Source organism: Barbus barbus, assembly GCF_936440315.1.
Source record: "Barbus barbus genome assembly, chromosome: 49".
NCBI lineage: Eukaryota > Metazoa > Chordata > Actinopteri > Cypriniformes > Cyprinidae > Barbus > Barbus barbus.
This window is the reverse complement of record NC_136727.1, coordinates 6956060-6976565: the sequence shown is the minus strand read 5'-3', so window position 1 is coordinate 6976565 and position 20506 is coordinate 6956060. Positions and strand designations below refer to the sequence as shown.

The 20506-nt window shown below is 35.4% G+C and overlaps 1 protein-coding gene across 1 annotated transcript; it reads right to left on the bottom strand.

Annotated features, from left to right (window-relative positions):
• Nucleotides 1–17101: 17101 nt before the first annotated feature.
• Nucleotides 17102–19944, bottom strand: LOC306867600 (ADP-ribosylation factor-like protein 4C). Its single transcript, XM_079413358.1, has 2 exons — nt 18818–19944; nt 17102–18530 (listed from the first exon to the last, which is right to left on the bottom strand). Exon 1 carries the CDS (start codon nt 19408–19410, stop codon nt 18832–18834), a length of 579 nt encoding a protein of 192 aa, XP_079269484.1. The 5' UTR covers nt 19411–19944; the 3' UTR covers nt 17102–18530; nt 18818–18831.
• Between the last annotated feature and the right edge of the window lie 562 nt (nt 19945–20506).

Below are 20506 nucleotides of genomic sequence, written 5' to 3'. Positions count from 1 at the left end.
TAAAAACACTGTATTATACATGCCAGCCAGTAGTTGCCTGCACACATACATATAGACTGAACACGTAATACGCATGTGCATAATGTCACCATGTTCACCTTTTTGTATTTCACATAGTAAAAAAACGTATACTTTGAAACCCATTTTCAAAAGTTTGCACTTTCAGGTCCCAAACTGCCATTATCATGTAGATGAATGGCCAACACACATTACATGTTTTTAACGTTAAAAAACGGTTTTGTGTAAACAACAATTTAGCTAAATTGTTGTAATTCATTCTCTTGGTTTCATTTAGTTAAATATGGCCACAGAACAAATTAAGTTGTGGGAATCAATTCTTAATTACTTTGGTAATTAGTTCATGTTTATAGCAAGCTATATTAATAAAAATATTGGATTTATGGCATAATCATTTGAAGGAAATGGTATCGTCCACTTGAGTTCTGAAGTTTGTTACTGCCAGAGTAAGTATGTACAGTGTAAGTGTAATGTTACACACTGTACTGTACTGTGTGTTTGTCTTCTAAACTGTGTGCGCAAGGCCAAGGATGAAATGTACTGATATTCGTTGCTGTTCCCTTTATGGAAATTAACCATGGTTTTACTACGCTAACCATAGTTTAAACATAGTATTTGTAGTAAAACTGTGGTTATACAAATAGTAATCAATACGCCAAAAACAAAACATGGTTATTACACTGTGACTTTTACTATAATAAAACCATGGCTAATTTCTGTAAGGGTTATGGCTAGTTAGTAGAAACTCTTATTAATATATAGCTTAGAAACTGTAGTGCTATCATGATACACTTGGTTAAATAGTGTATAAAGCACAAAGTTAAGTACTCAGGACAAAAATAAACTCTTTGATTGCTATACGCCAATATGCTAAACCACCGTTTAGCTCAATAGATGAAATGCATGGAGTAGATTAAGCTCTGAGCATGGGAAAAAGATAGCACTTTGCCAGCAGTTATCTGGCAGGGCTGCAATTAAAATGATTTCATGAGTGAAAATGAAGACATGCACACACAGGTTTATGGTGCAGAAATGCTATGATGCTACAGGTTCACTTTTCTATTTCCTAGCTTTTAGCATTACGCATTGTGCTGCAGGGAACACATTCAACGCGGTAGTGTGTCTGGGCACATGCATCCCGTGCAGACAGAGGAGATATTTCTTTTCTCTCTCGCTAGCACTCTAACCTGAGGGCTTCATTAGGGAGAAATGCCAGTGTACTCTGATTAGCATGCTAGTTCTAGTACAGCTACCAGTAATTCGGTTTCACCTCACACCAGTCAGAACATGAAAACCATGAGCACATACGTTCTTTTTTCAGTGAAGTTTGATTTTAGCAACAAGTAGTTCCTGCCTTTTCACTGGAAATGAATTACTCAAGTCAGTCTTTCTGTAGAAACACACACACACACACAGAGGCTATGTTTAGAAAGCTAGCATGATGCTTATTGCACAATACATACTGTATACTTCCTACTATTTAAAAATACAGCATGTGAAACAGTATGCAGCAATAAACTAAATGGTTATTTAATTTGACAAAAAGCAACCATTTTGATAATAAATACTGTTCTATTGCATTATTTTTTGCAAAAATGTCTGATATTTTAATCAAAATGTCAAGAAAAGGGATATTGTGGCCTATATTACTTCCAGTTTATTCATTAAAATTAATTGGAGGTCAAAGGAAGTGCACTGCATTGTATGATATAGCATTATTATTATATTTTTTACTTGTTTTCTAGTTCATCTTTACTATATGTTTAATGTAAAAATGTATTTTATCTAACTGCACTGGCAGATTTTTTCACTTGTTTGGACCTAATAACTGAACAATCTGCCAGTAAGACAAAATTAACACAGATAAAAAAAGATACAATCTATGAAAACAAGTCTTATTAACATACGTAGTGTTGCTTCTTAAGTGAATTGATTCTGTTTCAAGGACTTACCCGATATAAATACCCGTTATGAACAAAAATACCCATTACGAATATGATCTGTTGACGTGCTGATTTATACTACCCAAAAAGCAAGGGGCACCCCAGCATAATAACATTATAACGTCAGTGTGATGTGCCATAGTATTGTGACCCAAGGCAACTTTCCAAAAGCCAATTTGCAACTCTTTACACAACAACACTGGCAACAGAACCGGTGTTACATCAGCCATCAGATTCATTGTCATAAATATGAGAGCTTTTAGCTCCTTAGAACACAGTACTGGTTTCAGAGTTAATAAGTAGAAGATTGCCTATGCTTATTCATGAAAAATTGATTTTGAATTGGGTACTGTCTCTGTGTGTGGTGGGAAATTTCTTGCCAATAAACAGCCATACTGGATCAGTGGCAAAAATATTTTGTTTCTTTAATGGTTAATGGTTTTACCCTTTGTTAAGAGCCTTGCGGAAGGGACCTTCATGAAGGAATTTTCATTTGGAACAACCCTACAAATAGTGTGCTGTATCTTTCTAGCTAATTAAACATTGCCTTGGATTCCAGAAATGTTTTGGAGCTTCAATTTTTTATATTGAAAGTTATAGACCATGGTTTGCATAGTTCTTATGTGTATGTAATGTAGGACAGATGTCATTTTAAATGGGTTTCTTGAACACACCCCCAGTCTGCCATTGGTCATACCAATAGATGGCCCCACCCAAAACTCATGTTATTGGTTGAGCACGTTGCTATTAAGCTTGTCAGAAATCTCAAATTAATCGTTTTTGTCTCGTTTCCTGGTAAAATATCTACAAATGATTAAAACAAGATAAATTTATTTTGTATCTTCAATAAGAGTGTATTTTTAGTTACTACACTAGCAGATTTTTTTTTTCTATAGCCAGGTTTCCATCCAAAGTTGTGAATTTAATTTGGAATGTCACATAAAACATTTGCGAATAAGCACCGTTTCCATCCGACGAGTCAGAGAACAAAATCATCTTTACCTGATAAACTGGCACTAAATATCACAAAGAAAAGTGGGAGAAGCCACTGAAAATAATAGTTTGCAGAACGAACTGACGAAACACAATAAATGCAGTCATTGCTTTCGCAGGTGGATGACTGCTGTTCGGGAATATAATCGTGTAAGATAGTTCTAGGAGGCAATATTACAGAATTACTTTGATGACAGATTTTGCTCGGGCATTTCAGAGTGACCATAAGAGCATTTCAGATTTTGTGCAACTAGATCGGTCTACTGGTTAGTCAGATTATGCCATTCCATCGCACAAAGTCACATGACTGCACATAATACGAGAAATTTATTCAGCAAATGCGTTTCCATCTCCCATTACTCACATTTACCCTTTTACGCACAAGTCAAAAACGTTTTTGCGGAACAAGGGATTTTTTTTCAAATTTGGTTTACATCACTCGTTTCTGATGCGATACTTCAAAATGTGAATTAAAACAGGGTTATGGAAACGTATCTTATGTAAATTAAAAAGAAGTGGAAAAAATCTGTCTGTGCATTAAGACAAAAATATTTATCTATGAAAACAAGTGTTAAAATGTTATACAGTATTGATTCTTATATAAATATATCTTCTTGTAAAGATTTTTAGATATTTTAACTGGAAATCAAGACAAAATGCTCCTTAGGAATAATTTTTTATGAGACGTGTTTAGTGTTGTGCTTCTTAGAGATATTAACTTACATATAGCTAACTTTAAGGCTAACATTTAAAGCTGTTCCTTACTGGCAACAAGACAACTGTTTCCAAAATGCATGAACGAAGCATTAGCACAAAACAAAATTTAATTTAATTTCTTCATATTTCATCACAAGAAAATTTGGTCCAAAAAATATAAATTGAGATGAAGGCAACTTGTGATTTCTTGCCTCAAATAATCCACTTTGAAGAAATTAGACCATCTGTCGAATTAAATCCAGCCCCACATGCAAAGACAGACCAAATGCCCTCTTTGCCTTTCTGATCTCTGCTGGATTGCTTGTCTTTTTAATATTTTCTCAACCAGAGATGAAGCCTTGGCCAGTGAGGGGTCTGGACTCTAACCGGTCCTGCTGGGGTTCAAAGAAAACTCCAGTCGAGCCCCATATCTCTGTCGTCTCCGATTAACTAATTGATGATCAGAACTGTATCTGGTTGGCTGAACTGCACGGATTTGCAGTTTAATCTCACTGCTCACATATCATCTTAATAACCGGTCAGTTAGCTTGTGGAGATATACATGCTTTGATGCTAACATGTAAAGCTCTCGTGACTGGCTAAGTCAAGCCTGACTTCAGAAGTAGAGCACAAAGTTAAACTGGTAATGTTTTTCAGAGCTATATGCCACTGTCTGAAAGTGTTTTTGTGAGATCTTGCCTCTCGCCGGAGTAACTTAAATTCTTGCAGAGTTTAATTCAGTTAAAGCTTTTATTTTCTGGCATCTCAACGCAGAGATCACTTCTTCAGAGCACCACTGAATTATGTCAGCATCAGCACACCAAATCTCATCTCTTTCCTGTCATTGGCCTCTTTCCCGGGTCTCCTATCAGAAATAATTGACAGGGATGGAGAGACAGAGATAGCAAGACAAACAAAGAGATAAACGAGGAGAAAACAGGGTTCCGTGGTAATTGACATGTCTAAGCTTTGCGATATCTGCTAGTTGTTTCCGTTAGGTGTGATTTGTCATGAGATGCTGTAGCGTCTTTAAATGTGCCAAAAGGAAGGAACAGATGCCAGGAGCAATAGCTTTTTAGCTGTTCTATGCCAGGATTTGTTTTGCCAAAGAATAGAAAAGCTTGACATGCCATATTCTTAATTTTGTACTTACAGACCAGCTATAAATCATTGAACTTCCTCAGGGAATCTATATGCACTCACTGCCATAGATATTGGGGGTTATGTTAAAATACTGTTACAACAGTTGCTTTATATTTTGATGTATTATTATTATTAATTTATATCATAATGGCTGAGGTAGTACATGTAATTTTTTTACAAACAAACTTGCTTTCCCCAAATCTGCAATTGAACAGCAAGATGCAACACAACAAAACTAGATTGTTTTAGAAGTGTAAAAGCCCAGTTGTGCTATGGAAAAAGAAAACAAAAACTGCTTAAAAAATTTAAGTGTAATAGAATTTTTCTGATTGAAATATGTTGATGCAATTCCTTCATATTATAGGCTTTAAATTGGCACATGAATGTTCCTGCTTAAGTAATTATGTACATAATTTTGTTGTACAGTGGGCCTTATTTATGAAACGTGAGCAGAAAGAATTTGTTTAAATAACTCAAATTTATTAATATTAACCGTTCTGGACTGAAATCCATGGGGAAATAAATTACTTTTTGCATATTGCAATTTCTTTGAATTAATATTAACAGTTCTGGATTGCAATTTCTGCACAGCCAATATATATATATATTAGGGGTGGGCGATATGGGAAAAATATCATATCACGATTTTTTATAGAAATATCACGATTCACGATTTTTATCACGATTCTTTGTTAGTTTTACTATTTTGGTTTTACAAGTTGTCTGAGTATTACAGCCAAACTAGAAAGACAAAGATGCATGGCAGATATTTAGGCCAAAGTGGGCGAAGATAAAAAATCTTTGTCATTATTTTATCTTTCTTATTAAAAAATAAGAACAAAGATACACATTACAAATGTACATAATATACAAATAAAACAAACAGTGCTTTATTTCCAGGTACAATAGGTGTATTTAGCAGAGCATTCAATGAAATTAAATGAACAAATATAAAAATAAAACACTAGATAGACTGATTCCTAAAGCAACTGTATTAAAGTTTTTCAGTCAAGAATAGTGAGTGATTTTTCTCTTTGTGTTTTGTTGTTTTGTTAACGTTAAATGAATAGTTCCCCCACAAATTAATATTCTGTCATCTGTCTGTCAATTCTGTCATAATGTTGTATTTTTATATCATCATTTACTCAAAAGTTGTTTTAAACCTGAATGAGTTTCTTTCTTCTGCTGCTTATTTTGAAGAAGGTGGAAAACCAAACAGTTGCTGGTCCTCAGTGACTTCCATAGGATTTTTCTTTCCTACTATCAAAGTCAATGTGGACCAGCAACTGTTTGGTTTTCCACTGAGTAAATAATGACAGAAATTAAATTTTAGGGTGAACTATCCCTTTAATGACAGTCGACAGCATGTTTAGTGTCCTGTCTCTTTAAGAGCTGCACGCATCTAATATACAGGCACGCATCCGTTTCTCTCTTAACTATTTACTTTCATTTTAGAGATAACCAACTCAGTCTGTATGTAAACCTTGTGTGTTTTGACAGTATTAGCGCAAAATATAACTTAGTTGAGTAATCAGGCGCTGTTAGACAGGCGTTTTAGTGCGCGTGCTTCATGTGTATGCGCTCAGAACAAGCGCACGTCAGACCAGCGCGCGAATTAAACATTTAACCAGCAAGGCTTGTGTGCAAATAATGTACTTTTGCGATCGCGAATAAGTGCAGTGTCCTGTCTGCTGTATGTCGTGTTGTACAGTATATAGAGACGGCGGCGCCAGAACTGTATTTGACAGAATGTGCGCTGTAGCACGATACTACGACATTTCTTCAAAAGCAGATCGTGGAGACATTTTTATCGTCCACGATCAAAAATCGTCATATCGCACACCCCTAATATATATATATATATATATATATATATATATATATATATATATATATATATATATATATATATTCAGTATGTCCAGGTAAAATGACTAAATATCCATCCAAATATCTATACTGTTGCTTCTTGAGTAAATTTCTTGTTTTGAGGATTTTTAGATATTTCAATTGAAAACAAAACAAAACATGACTACTTAAAATGTATTTGAGTTGAAAAAAAAAACTGATTTGTAAATTCTTATAGTAGGCTTGAGTTGAAGCATTAATGTTTCACTGTTGATTTTTGAGAGTTTACTTGATTTCTCTTGTTCACATGGACCATCTTGCCCTTCTACATTCCAGACAGTGATACTGTCTCTCCTGACCTCATCTGGGATAGTCTATAACGTACCATTGATACACACACACACATTCCAAACAGATGATCGACTGTTCCATCACTCCAATGAAAGACGTATTGTCTTGCTTTATCAGCTCAAATCCCTGTATATGTGTGATCCACCTGGTGCTGTCCAGAGCTCATTAAATGGTACATTAAAACACACTGACAGTTAATATACAGACCTCTGAAGTTTAGAGAACTGGCTTAGATCTTTTCTTTGACACCATAGATTCAAAGAATGGTCCTTCCTTTGGATCTGTGGTCTATTGGTCTCGGTATGATCTAATGAAACGCTTCTATTCAGACTGAGTCAACAGTTTTCTCTAACAGAAATGCCATAAATTCCTGTTTGGCTCCCCTCCCTTTCATGAATGCAATTTTAGTCTTCTTCATTTTAGTAGTACTTTCCTTCCTGTTTTGTCAAAAAGTTGTAATCCTTTATTCTATGATCCAAGAACATTGATTTGAGAGGTGAGTAGAAGGAGAGTGATGTTTGCGAGCCTTGCTACTACTTGTGTGGTAGTTTCAACCATTCAACCATATCAACTCTTCGCAAACACCCTGGGGCATATTGCATACAAAAGGGCAAGAGCTAGCTGTACGAAATGTACAGTAGTCAAGTCGTGGATTTTGTGTCATCAGGAAATAAAGTCAAAGAAGAGCTATAAGGCAAGAACAAGCTGAGTAATGTGACAAAGTTTGCAAGGTTCATTGCATTAATCCCGTATGAGATTCTCTAGGTACTTTCACAATGACAGCGATCAAGATGCAGCGACTACCAGTGGGAATTCACTTGGATACTGCAGTCAATTAGGAATGCCTCATAGAAACCAACAGCATGGTAGAAACCAAGAGCATTCAATTGCTTGGTCCAAATCCAAGTTCGATTCCACACCTCTCCATTTGTACCAGTTAGTCCAAGTAAATTTCACACTTTGCAAACCAAACTGGAGGCCACTTGAACCATATCCTAGATCTCTCAAGTGGACTCAGTAGGTTTGTTCCACACCAAAAGCTATAAACTTCAGACAAAGTAAAATGACTAATGTGGGTGGCTACATAAAGCAAGTGAAATGCCAACACGGAAAAATGCACACAGATTTATAGAAAGCAGTAAACTATTCCATTTCCAGTAGAGTCCTCATGCAGGTTATGATTGGAACAAACTCTTTTAGTAAAGAAAATCCTTCAATTACCTTACCCACCATGATACCCTTGCAATAATAAATTAGGGTTTAAAGAGCAGTAATATTTGTTTGACAGGAAGTATAGTAAAATAAATGCGCTGTTCTACATCATTTAATTTCAAACTCACTGACCTTCAGAAATTAAATATTTACCATAGTTTAACGTGCATATATGTATGTGCTTAAAAGTTTTATTGCATACTTTTAAAAGTATGTGCATGTGTTTAATCTTTGAATATGGTCACCACATGGGTGCTGGCACCAGCACCAAACCTTTTCAGACACTCAGCCAGGAACTAGCAGGAACAAACCCACATCAGAAACAACAGCTGCACGTCCCCACTGATTTTTCCGGCATTTACCACCAAAGAGGGTCTTGAGCATTAAGATGTAAAACACGCAACTACAAATTGAAACCGGAGGAACATGTTCACAGATTGTTGGCATTATGCAATGGTTTTGGCTTTGATGGTGATGTACTGGACAAATTATGCATCGGAGGCTGACAGGGTTGAGTGTGTCTTATGCACCTTCTTTGGCTAGTACTGCATCTCCTTGATTTGTTGTTGCCTTAAAAGGTACCATTTCATAGAAAAGATGCTCTTTTGTTAAAAAAAAGTGATTGATGATCTATGCAGACATAATCAAATGTTCAAAGGATAAAACTGTCCCTTTTCCCAAATGGGTAGGAATGGCCCACAACCCTACATGGGATAAGCGGTTTGAAGAATGAATGGAAGGGTAAGAATGAGATATCCCAAATATGAGATGAAATGGTGATCAAAAAGAGAATTTGCAGTATGGCATCTCCCCCACCACAGCACGGCAAATGATTCATTTGTTCTCCTAATTAAAGTGATAATGAAATGCACTGGAAAGCTTCAGTATTCCGATGAGGCTCTTGTTCTGATGCAAATAAAACATGCTCCTGCAGAAACACACACTCAAACTACAGAGAGAGACTGGCTGAGTGGGGAGACACATGTGGAGCCACACACCTGGGAAGGAGGGATTAACCCATCTCTGAACTCTTCATGCTGTCTGAACACGCTCTTACAAGCACTCGTGCGAAGGAGCAGGGGAGTAAAATAGTGCAAGAAATGAAGAAAAGGGTGGATTTAGAGTTGATTTAGAGCTGTAAACGACAGCACATCCTGAGCACTCTATTTTTGAGATTTGTAAGTGGCTTGAAATGCATGTTTTGTACATTAGATAGCGTGACAACATTAATTAGCAAAAAAGAAAAAGAAAAAACAAACTGGGGCATTTAGAGGATTAAACCCACGATACAAGTAACGTGATTTATGTAATCAGACTACTTTTTTTAAGTACACTTTAAAAAACACTGGGTTAAAAACAACCCAATTTGGGTTGTTTTTAACCCAAGGGCTGGGTAAATATAGGTCAGAACACATTTGGGGTTAATTTTAGCCAGCAAATTTGGTTGTTTATTTAACCCATCATAAAGGGTTGATTTAACCCAGCTAATAGGTTGATTCATTTTTATTATAAAACTAGCTTTGTTTTTACTTTATGCATGAAATTATGTTTACAGATTAACTTAAATCCTCTAAACGTTTGTAAAATACTCCACAACCACTGGTTTACATGATAACTTCCTTTATTTTCCTTTCTCATTTACAGCATTATCTCGTTTTTGTGTAAGCTATACATATTGCCTATTTAATCGCATTTAACAAACATTAGAAGTAAAAATTAAACATTAAACAGAAGTAATGCACGAGTAAATCGACCACTCTTTGTAATTCTGTTTCCACCGTAACGGCTCTGGCTCTCGCGCCCGAGCTGGAGTCGTGTTCGGCGGGAACTGCTCACGGATAAGACCGCCGCCTTGCGTTTCACTCATAGCCGAAATGTACTGCTATTGCCTTCATAACATGGCCAAAAACAATCAGTAAACAGCTCTGAGGACATATTTTAACATTCAAAGCATTTGTATTCTGTGTCTTTATAAATATAATTGTTTATTTTATGCAAAGCATGACTCTTCATCAGCCAATAAGACCGACGCGAGCGATGTTCGTTTAGTGATTCACACTGCGCGCCTGTATGTTGCTCTGCATAAAATTGAACGATATACAGCACAGTAACGATTTTATCAATAAAATAAAATGTACAAAAACCTGTATTTACCAAAGAAATGCTTCAATTCGATGGCGCTTAGAACTGCTCTCTCCAGAAGACGACGCAATAAATAACCCAACCGCTGGGTTACGTCTGACCCAGGATCTGAGTAACACTAAAAAACTACCCAAACATTGGGTTGATACATTTGACCCAGAGGCTGGGTAACACAAAAACTACCCAAACACTGAAAAAATAACCCCAAAAAAATGACCCAAAAGGCTCAATCCAGCATTTGGGTTCAAAAAATAACCCAGGAGTGTTTAGAGTGTAGCTAGTAAAGTAACTAATTACTTTACTTTTTTTTATTTTTATTAAAATAAATGCGCAAACCCAGCCTCGGATGCAAAAGTAACGTAATTCATTACTTTCCTTAAAAAAGTAGTGCAATTAGTTACAGTTTATAGAGTAATGCAATATTTTAATGCATTACTTTTAAAAGTAACCTTCCCCGACACTGGAGAGTAACCTTCTCATTCTCGGCCAGTATCATAGTTTGGGATTGTTAGCCTTTAGCAAGAGATAATATGGAGTTGTTTGTCTACAAATTGTAGAAATTCTTTCACACAGTGCTGTTGAGAACAAATGTCAGTGACCTTGCGGGTCAGCAGTGAACTGCAGCCTGTCACAAGTATGTTACGCAACAAAGAGCTCTAAGTTTAATGGCCTGTCTCAGTAATAGGGTTGACTGAGATCCTTTAGGGCACCATAAAAAGTGTCCGCTTACAGACAGGAACACAAAACATCGTATTTATTTAGTACTATGTTAACTGTTCTGTCTTGCCTGCCTTCCCTGTGTTAGAACAGATTTACATACACAATGGTGTCCAGTGATGTCCATATGGTGAATATTTGCCTCCCTGTTGAGAACTCCATTTCTGTCCTGACAATTGCGTTGGGAGTTAGGACTTTCTTTAAGCCTTGGCAAACAGCTGAAATGACTCAGATGTTAAACTGGTGTTAATGTTTAATCCCTTCGAGACAGGGTCTGTTGGGCTCTGTTGAGGCTGGGTATTACAGGTCAGAAGTCACAGTGTTAAACCTCCCAATTCACAAAATCTCAGACTTTAATAATCTTGCTCTAAAAACTGAACATATGTGGAATTATGAGACTACAAGAGCCAGTGGCATTTTGAAGTTCATCCATCTGTCTGTTTGTCTCTCTATCATTCTGTCTGCCAGTCTAGCTATTTGTCATCCTATCTATCTATCTATCTATCTATCTATCTATCTATCTATCTATCTATCTATCTATCTATCTATCTATCTATCTATCTATCTATCTATCTATCTATCTGTCTGTCTGTCTGTCTGTCTGTCTGTCCATCTAATCATTTAGACGTCCTGCCTGTCTGTCCACCCACCTGTCTTCTGTCTGTATGTCTAGCTGTAATTCTGTCGTTATGTCTTCCATCTCTGTCTCTCTCTGACAAACTGTTTGTATATACATTGGAAACGGTTTGTGACCGAGGTTTCTGATATTGGATTGTTGGCATAGTGTGACGCGAGTGTCATCTGACCTCATCGCCAATCAAAACCCTTTGACTTTTTCAGCACAAAGGCCCGAGGCGCAGCACAGTGTGCCATAAACAAAACACAAATCCCCTGGAAGCTCAGCACTGACAACAAAACATGAAAGCTCCATTGTATTTTTAAGACAGCACTGATGTTAGCATATATGGCACATTCCCATAGACTTAATCCAGACGGTGTGATTTAAATGGCCCGAATGCAAAAAACACCCACACAGGATGAGAAGATAAACATAAGAGAGAGAGAGACTTGATGGCATTGAACTACTAAGCAGGATTAATCAGTTCTCAACAATATGCAGTAAACAAACACGGCGGCAAAGCAGCGTCTTCTATATCCATGTGTGCAGAAATGAATGATGCAATGGATGAAAGAGGAAGACAGAAAAAGATGACAGGAAGGTGAGAGAGGGTGGGTGGGTGAAGAAGTTGTGAGAAAGTAGGGCACATGAACAGAAGGGAGAATGATAGATTTCTGTTTAGGTGGAAGATATCGGTTTCTGCACAACAACAAAAGTAGAAGAAAAGGCAGAGAGGCAAAAAGACAATCTATCGGGATTTTGAAACGTGCATGTATTATATTATGGGATAATATTACACTTCCATCTTCAGTGTGGCCTTGGTTATATAAGTAGAAAGATAAGTTTTTTGAAAGTTAGTACATTTTGATGAGAGATTATGAAAACTGAAAGATTATGAAAACTTCCCCATGCAATTATTGTTTTTAAATAATTGTAACATTTTATAATATGCGTTTATTAGTAATTATTATTTTTATTTTTTTTATCTATTTTACATATTGTTTTATAATCTATGTTGTATATTATTAAATATTATAAACTATAAAATTATGTATTGTATAAAAATAATATAAAAAATATAAACATTTGAAAACTCACAATCTGGTGTGTAAATAATTACAATATTATTATTATTATTGTTATTATTTTACAATATTTTAGTTTTTTTTTTCCCCTTGAACTATTTCTTTTAAGAAATAAAGTCAATATTGAAATAATTTTGTTTGGTTTTATACAAAGGTGTATTATTTTTGATGACAGGTTATAAAATCAAACTTTGCCATCCAATTATTATTTTTAAATAATTGCAACATTTTATAAAATGTATTTATTAGTAATTATTTTTAACTATTTTAAATCCATTTTAAAATATAATTATATGTAAATATAATTTACATGTAATAATATAATGATATGCCTATTTTAAAATATAAATATATGTCATCTGTTATATACTATTATAATTATATAAAATATTGTATTGTATAAAAATAATTAAAAATAAAATGTGAAAACTCATGTTCTTGTGATTAAATAATGATAAGATTTTTTTTTATTATTATTTTGTTTGTTTGTGAACTATTCCTTTAAAGAAATAAGGTGTTTAGTTTTATGCAAAGTTGCATTACTTTTGTATATGCCACTGTTAAAAAAAAGTAGTTTTATCTAACGTGTGGAAACTATTTTCACTCCAAAATTGCTAGTAAATTTCACAAACAGTTACAAAGAAACAGCAAGTAACACATTGAATTGAAATGTAAAATTTTGTATAAAAATTGAAGTAGTATTTTCTAGTAAAATGTACGTAATTTTAAACATCAGCAACAACAAAAACAGGATTTGCGCTTCACCAAAGTACCATATTCATGGATTGCTCCATTGGCTGAATGCTTTTCTACTAGCAGGCCCCATTTAAGTTCATTTGACCAGTGAACCATCAGCTTTCCTATGTGACCTACTGTAGTGTGTGTGTGTGTGTGTGTGTGTGTGTGAGAGAGAGACGGTAAACGCATAAATACATTGCTCTGTCTCTCTCTCTCTCTCTCTCTAGAGGGCTTTACTCCGTTTCTGAGAGCATCTGTTCTGTTCCGTAGATGTCTCCACTTATTTCAATCTACAGTATATAGCTGCAGAATGACAAGTCTAAAAGTGGGTGAGCGGAGAGAGAAAAACAACGCTTGGAGGAGAAGAAAACAAGGAGTTACAAAGAGATTAAAAACAGGAGGCAAAGGGCGTGTCGTACAAAAAGACGGCAATCACGAGTAGGCATGTCACGACAGGTAACAAACTCCCAAATATTTCAGTCGCAAAGACTGAAAAGCTGTTTCTACAGGTGTGTTTTGAAAGCTTCATGGATTCACCCAGAAAATCGGGATAGAAGCGTATGGGAAACAGGGTTTAATAATAGACAAATCCTTCAATATGACCCAAATAGATGTTCTTTTTTTCTTCCTTTCAAACATGCAGATACAAGCATCCCATTTTCTGGCCTTTCATAGGATTTCCTATTTCCTATAGGTGGTTGTCCTGCATCTTCAATAAACAAGCTACAGATAGTCCAAAATGCAGCGGCTAGAGTTCTGACCAGGTCAAGAGAATATGATCATATTACTCCAATTTTACAGTCTCTGCATTGGCTACCTATTAAGTTCCGTATCATTTAAAAAATATTATTACTTGCCTATAAGGCCCTAAATGGTTTAGCTCCTGCGTACCTAACTCGTCTTCTAACCACGCTACAATCCAACCCGCTCTCTAAGGTCGCAAAACTCTGGACTTTTGGTAGTACCTAGGATAGCAAAGTCCACTAAAGGAGGTAGAGCTTTTTCACATTTGGCTCCCAAACTCTGGAATAGCCTTCCTGATAACGTTCGGGGTTCAGACACACTCTCTCTGTTTAAATCTAGATTAAGCCAAGCATTCACATAATGCATCTTATAATCTTGTACTGCAGTTATATCTGATCAAATGTACATTATTATTATTCTTTAGCTTAGATGGAACAGCAGCTACGCTAATTATGTCTCTATTTGTTTCCCTGATTAACATCCCATGGTAACTAGGAATTACAGAAGCTTCAGTCTGGATCCAACCCTTAAATGATCTGAGATGACCGAACACCTGAGAAAAGATAATGCCAACCCCTCAGAGGACCTCAGAGGATGCCAACGCTCAGACAACATACAGAATTACCAAATTTTGCCATAAGTTAAATATATTAAGGTTCTACAATATATAAATATATTGTGGAAACTTAATTTCCTGTAGAGCTGCTTTGCAACGATTTGTATCGTAAAAAGCGCTATACAAATAAACTTGAACTTGAACTTCCAGTGGGTGCCAGATTAATTATTAAGGTCTATTTATAGGACCCATTACCTGCTCCAAAAAAAGCCTGTCATTCCCACAGCATGGGTTTTTAGAAAGGTGGACGTTGAGATGAATTATCTATATCATCTTTCCTGTGCCCTCGGTGGGTTTTTGGATAATTCAGAGCCAGTCCTTCATCCTGTGACGTACCTTTCCAGCCTTTCCAGAATTTCACACTCAAGGCCATGAGTTCATTTAGATTATGGATAATTAATGTGGCTAAAATTATGGCGCACACTTAGTGTGATTGTCAAAGAGATGAAGCAGTACAGATATAGCAGCTATATTGGTTTATGGGTCAATGACAAATGAGGATGTCTGGGATGATAAAAAGGAAAACTAAAAGTCTAGTTAATGCTCATTTTGCATTGAGGTTGGTTTCATGCATTTTTTTAAAATATTTTTGTACAAAGATTATGATATTTAATATATTATTCATTTTTATTTTTTATATCTTTCATACTTTGTGTGTATGTGTGTGTTTCATTGAAAGCAGTTTGTCAAAGCTATTTATATGACCAAAAATAGAGTCAAATTGGCAGTATTGTGAATTTTATTACAATTAACAATTAAAAGCATTGTTGTTATTAAAATTAAAAACATTATTAAAATTAAAGCATTATTAAAATTAAAATATTATTTAAAAAAACAACAACAACATGATATTCTACCTTTAAAAAGTAATATATTTATTCAGCAATGATGCATTAAATTGATCAAAAGTGACAATGAAGATATTAGGACATTTATAACGTTACAAATAGATTTATATTTGAAAAAAAAAAAAAGTATAATGTTTTCCAAAAAATATTAGGCAGTAAAAACATTTATTACAAGAACTATTATTAATAATTGAGCACCAAATTACAGGAATAATTTACATTTTAAAATATATTAAAATAGAAAACAGTTCTTTTAAATTGTAAAAATATTTTAAAAACAAACAAAGAAGCTAAAAAAGTAAGTAAGTAGTATCACGGTTTCCACAAAAGTATTACACAGTAAAAACTGTTTTATAAGAACCATTATTAATAATTAAGCACTAATTTACATGTTAAAATCTATTAAAATAGTCAACTTCTTTTAATTTGTAATAACATTTAAAAAGCAAACAAACAAGCAAGCAAGTATCATGTTTCCACATAAAAATATTAGGCAGTAAAGACTGTTTTATAAAAAACATTCTTAATAATGGAGCACCAAATTACAGGAATAATTTACATTTTAAAATATATTAACAAGGGAAAAAAAGTCATTTTAAATTGTAATAATACTTAAAATTATTACTGTTTTTATTGTGTTTTTGTTCAAATTATTACAGCCTGGGTGAGCAAGGACTTCTTTCAAAAACATTTAAATCATTTTTAATGTTTAATTTATTTCTGTGAATATTTAGCATTTTCCTTTTGCCAAATAACACAGGAGGCCTTTTTAAGATTAAAAGTGTTTTTTAAAAGTGCAAGTGATTTCTTAAAACAGCACCTCAGTTTAGCATGACACATCTTGCAAGCAAAATTCTTTACAGCTTTTAAAAAATAAAGCTAATTCTCAGTAAAAACCACAGTACAGCCTAGTAAAAGTACATTTGTGTTTCCATGTGTATGTGTTTACATCTGTTTATGCCCACCCAGCAGGTGTTGTGTTGCGTGCCTCTAGGCCCCAGTCACACCCCCATCAGTGGGATTTCTACGGCCCACTGTGGCTTATTCTAATTACACAATGGGTGAATTCTCCTATTAATATCCATTTTCAATCTCGCTGAGCACTAAAAGGTCATTATCCTGGTCCCGAGAGTGTGCCACGCACATACGCAAGCACGTGTGGGCCTTGGCCAGCCTGGAGCTAAATCAAAGGGATTTATGTCGTCCAGCGCTGTGAAATCATGTATATCTGACAACTCAGGGAATTATGGGTGATGGCTGTTGTGGCCGAACGGCAACTTTAATTACAGAAAACAGGCTCGATGCCCGTGATAATGCTGAATGCACTTTTCTGATGTGTTTAGGTCAGGTTGCACACCAACAAAACGCTACACGTGTTATGTATATTTCAGTATATAATTTATTTGAATATTTTTGGCATCATGTGCATAAACAGTCTTCATTTCACTACATGGTTCCATAATACAATTGTAGTTGAATTGTAGCATTTAAGCAAAACAAATGTATCTGGTCATTATGGGAGACTAGTTCAGCCACGGGAAATAAATAAATAAATAAAAAGGTAATTTGCAACATTTTTTTTTTTTTTCTTTTCACAATTCAGACTTTTTCCCCCTCGTAATTCTGAGAAAAAAAAGTTTACAGGTCACAATTTTGACTTTTTTGGCAGAATTTTGAGTTTTTGTCTCGCAATTTTGACTCTTTTTCTCAGAACTCTAAGCTTATATCTCATAATTTTGACTTTTTCTCAGAATTTTGAGTTTAGCCTATCTCACAGTTCTGGCTCTTTTTTTCTCAGAAATGTGAGAAAGTCCAAAATGTGAGACTCAGAATTGTGAAGAAAAAAGAAAAGAAAAAATCTCTGCATTACTGTTTTATTTATTTATATTATCCTGTGGTGGAGAATAGCTTCCATAGGTCATGGTCGAGGCCTGTTGAGCACTGAATTTTAAAAAGAAAGCAGACAGAAAAAAAAGGGAAAACAAACTGCGCTGGTGCAGCAGGAATTTTATGGTTAAATGTGCTGCTAATTATGCAATACGAGCATAATAAATGTACAAAATAATCATTTTAATAATTTAAATACAGGTTTTACATACAGGTGCTTGTGGGCATTCAGTTTAAGGAATGATTTCATAACAAAAGTACTCTTCTTATAGGGTTTCTTAAAAGCACAGGCTAGCGATTATTATCGATATTTATGGAGTTAATATCAAGCAGCAACATGGGTCCGGCCCATTTTTTTCCCTCTTACTTTAATGCATTTTAAATTATTGACTAATTCTATATATTTTTTCGCTATTTACGTTTTTGGTTCTATATGTAGGTATATTATTTAGCACTTTTTTTATCCACAGTAACATTTAAAAGTAACTTTCAATAATAACTTAAATAAGAAACATGCTTAAAGTGTGTAATTTGTGTGCGCAACAAGCAGCACCAAAACCGAATAGCAAAAATAATGATTGTTTTCCAACAGGTTTCCCAAACTTATCTGCCATCAGTTGGACAGAGAACCCCACCCCCCAAACTCATGCCATTTGTTGAGGCAAAGTTGCTATGTTGCAAAAAAAGCTAATTTATCCTTTATTTAGTCTTTGTATTTAAGCTATCACCTTGAACAGATCAAGAGTTCATGAAGATTCAAAAATGAATATTTATGAATGTTTCAGACACTAGGATGTACATTAATTAATGATCTGTTGAGCATTTTGATATTACTGAAAGTTACTGTAAAGTGTTACCAAATCCTGCACACCAAGGCAAAACCCGTCATGTCTTTAATGGCAACATTTAGTTTACCTAAAAATGACAATTCTGTCATCATTTACTCACCTTCATGTCATCCCAAACCTGTACAACATTCTTTCTTCTACAAGACACAAAAAGGAGATATTTTTGAAAAATAGATTTTTTTTGTTGTTGTTGTTGTTGTTCATACAGTGAAAGTCAGTGGTGTCCAAATATTCGTTTTGACCCATTGACTTTCATTGTATGGGCAAAAACAGAAGAAGGTAAATTATACAGGTTTTGAAACAACATGAGATGAGTAAATGATGACAGAGTTGTCATTTTTGGGTGAACTATCCCTTTAAAGTCTCTACAAATCTGTAACTGTCTATCGTTTCTTCTTCTGTTTAAGAGATTTCCTTCGTTTGACGATCATCTCATATAGTTTGTCCATTCCTTCATGGAGACCCTCGCCAATGATAGCACAGGCCGGTTGGACATGGTAAGTGGTGGAGGGACTCAGTTCATGGAGGGCCAGGTGTTTCTCGATCTCGGTGACCGTCAGGGATTTAGGGAGGTCCTGCTTGTTGGCGATCACCAGCAGAGGAGTTCCTTGGTTCTCCGCGAATTTGGTGACTTTATGCAGCTCCGTCTTGGCTTCCTCAAGTCGGTCGACATCTACGGAGTCCACCACATAAATAATACCGTCCGTACAGCGACTGTAGGATTTCCACAAGGGTCTTAACTTCTCCTGCCCGCCGACGTCCCAAAAGTGACAGCTGATGCCTTTGGCAGTGCCATTGCTGAGTTTGATCTTCTCAGTGTTGAAGCCAATGGTTGGAACGGTGTTGACGAATTCGTTGAACTTTAACCGATACAGTACAGTGGTTTTACCGGCCGAATCCAATCCGAGCATCACAATGTGCAGGGACTGGAATGCAGCAATGTTGGAGAAACCGTTCCCCATCTTATGATGAATGTATAACAATCAATAAATCACATAGCAACCTTGCCTCTACAAGTATCTGAAGACTAGCTTGAAGCTCCCAGGCTCCCAATTCATTGGTTATTTAGCTTCTAAACTTGATGACTTTGAGGTTGAAGGAAAAACCACCAGGTTATGATCCCATAAAGCGATCCATAAAACATGCACAGGAGAGGAACCTCAACGTGTCAACGGTCCATACTCATCCATGCACACCCATCAAAGCATCCTTGATCTCCATTGTACATCAACCCAGGCAGGTATGCATGGTCGGTCTGGGAAGGGCGTTGGGTTCTCCTTCTGTTTTCAGATGATATGTTGTGCTGCAGACCGCAGACCTTCGTTTATCTCTATATGTTTTCGAAGAGCCCGAACAGATTTCTTCCCCACGCAGCATAAATCCGAGACAGTAAGGTCAGGGAGCGAGGCGTTTCCTCAGTGGTGATAAAAACAAGCCGACAGTGAGAGTAGATGGAGGTTTCCCTGCTGTGCTCTGCCTCACACTGAAGCGCTGCTGCTGTCTGTGCGTGTGCATGAGGAATACAAATCTGTGTGAACTCCTCCCACACAGGGAAGCAGAAGCATGGAGATGCCAGTCCACAAAGTCACTTCACAACACCGCATGCAAAGCCACCCCATGTACATCATGAGACATATATGTGTATATATATATATATATATATATATATATATATATATACATACATATATATAAAACTGCTTAATGTTTAAGCTTTTATATATTTAAACTAATATTTTTATATTAGTATTTTTTATAGAACTAATACTAGTTTGTATTGTATAAAATGACTAATATTAATATTAGTTTCAGGTTCTTAGGATTGTAATTATGATTTTAAAAATTCAATTGTGACGTATTTATTTTAACGTAACATTTATTAAAATTGTTAAATTAGTATTATGGTGAGACATTTTAACCCATTTGACTCAATATATAAAAAAAATAAAATAAATAATAATAATAATAATAATAAATAAAATGTGAGTCTGCTGACACCTAGTGAAAATATATATGTATAACAACCTCTTTCACAAGTTCGCCTGCCCATCTAGTCTT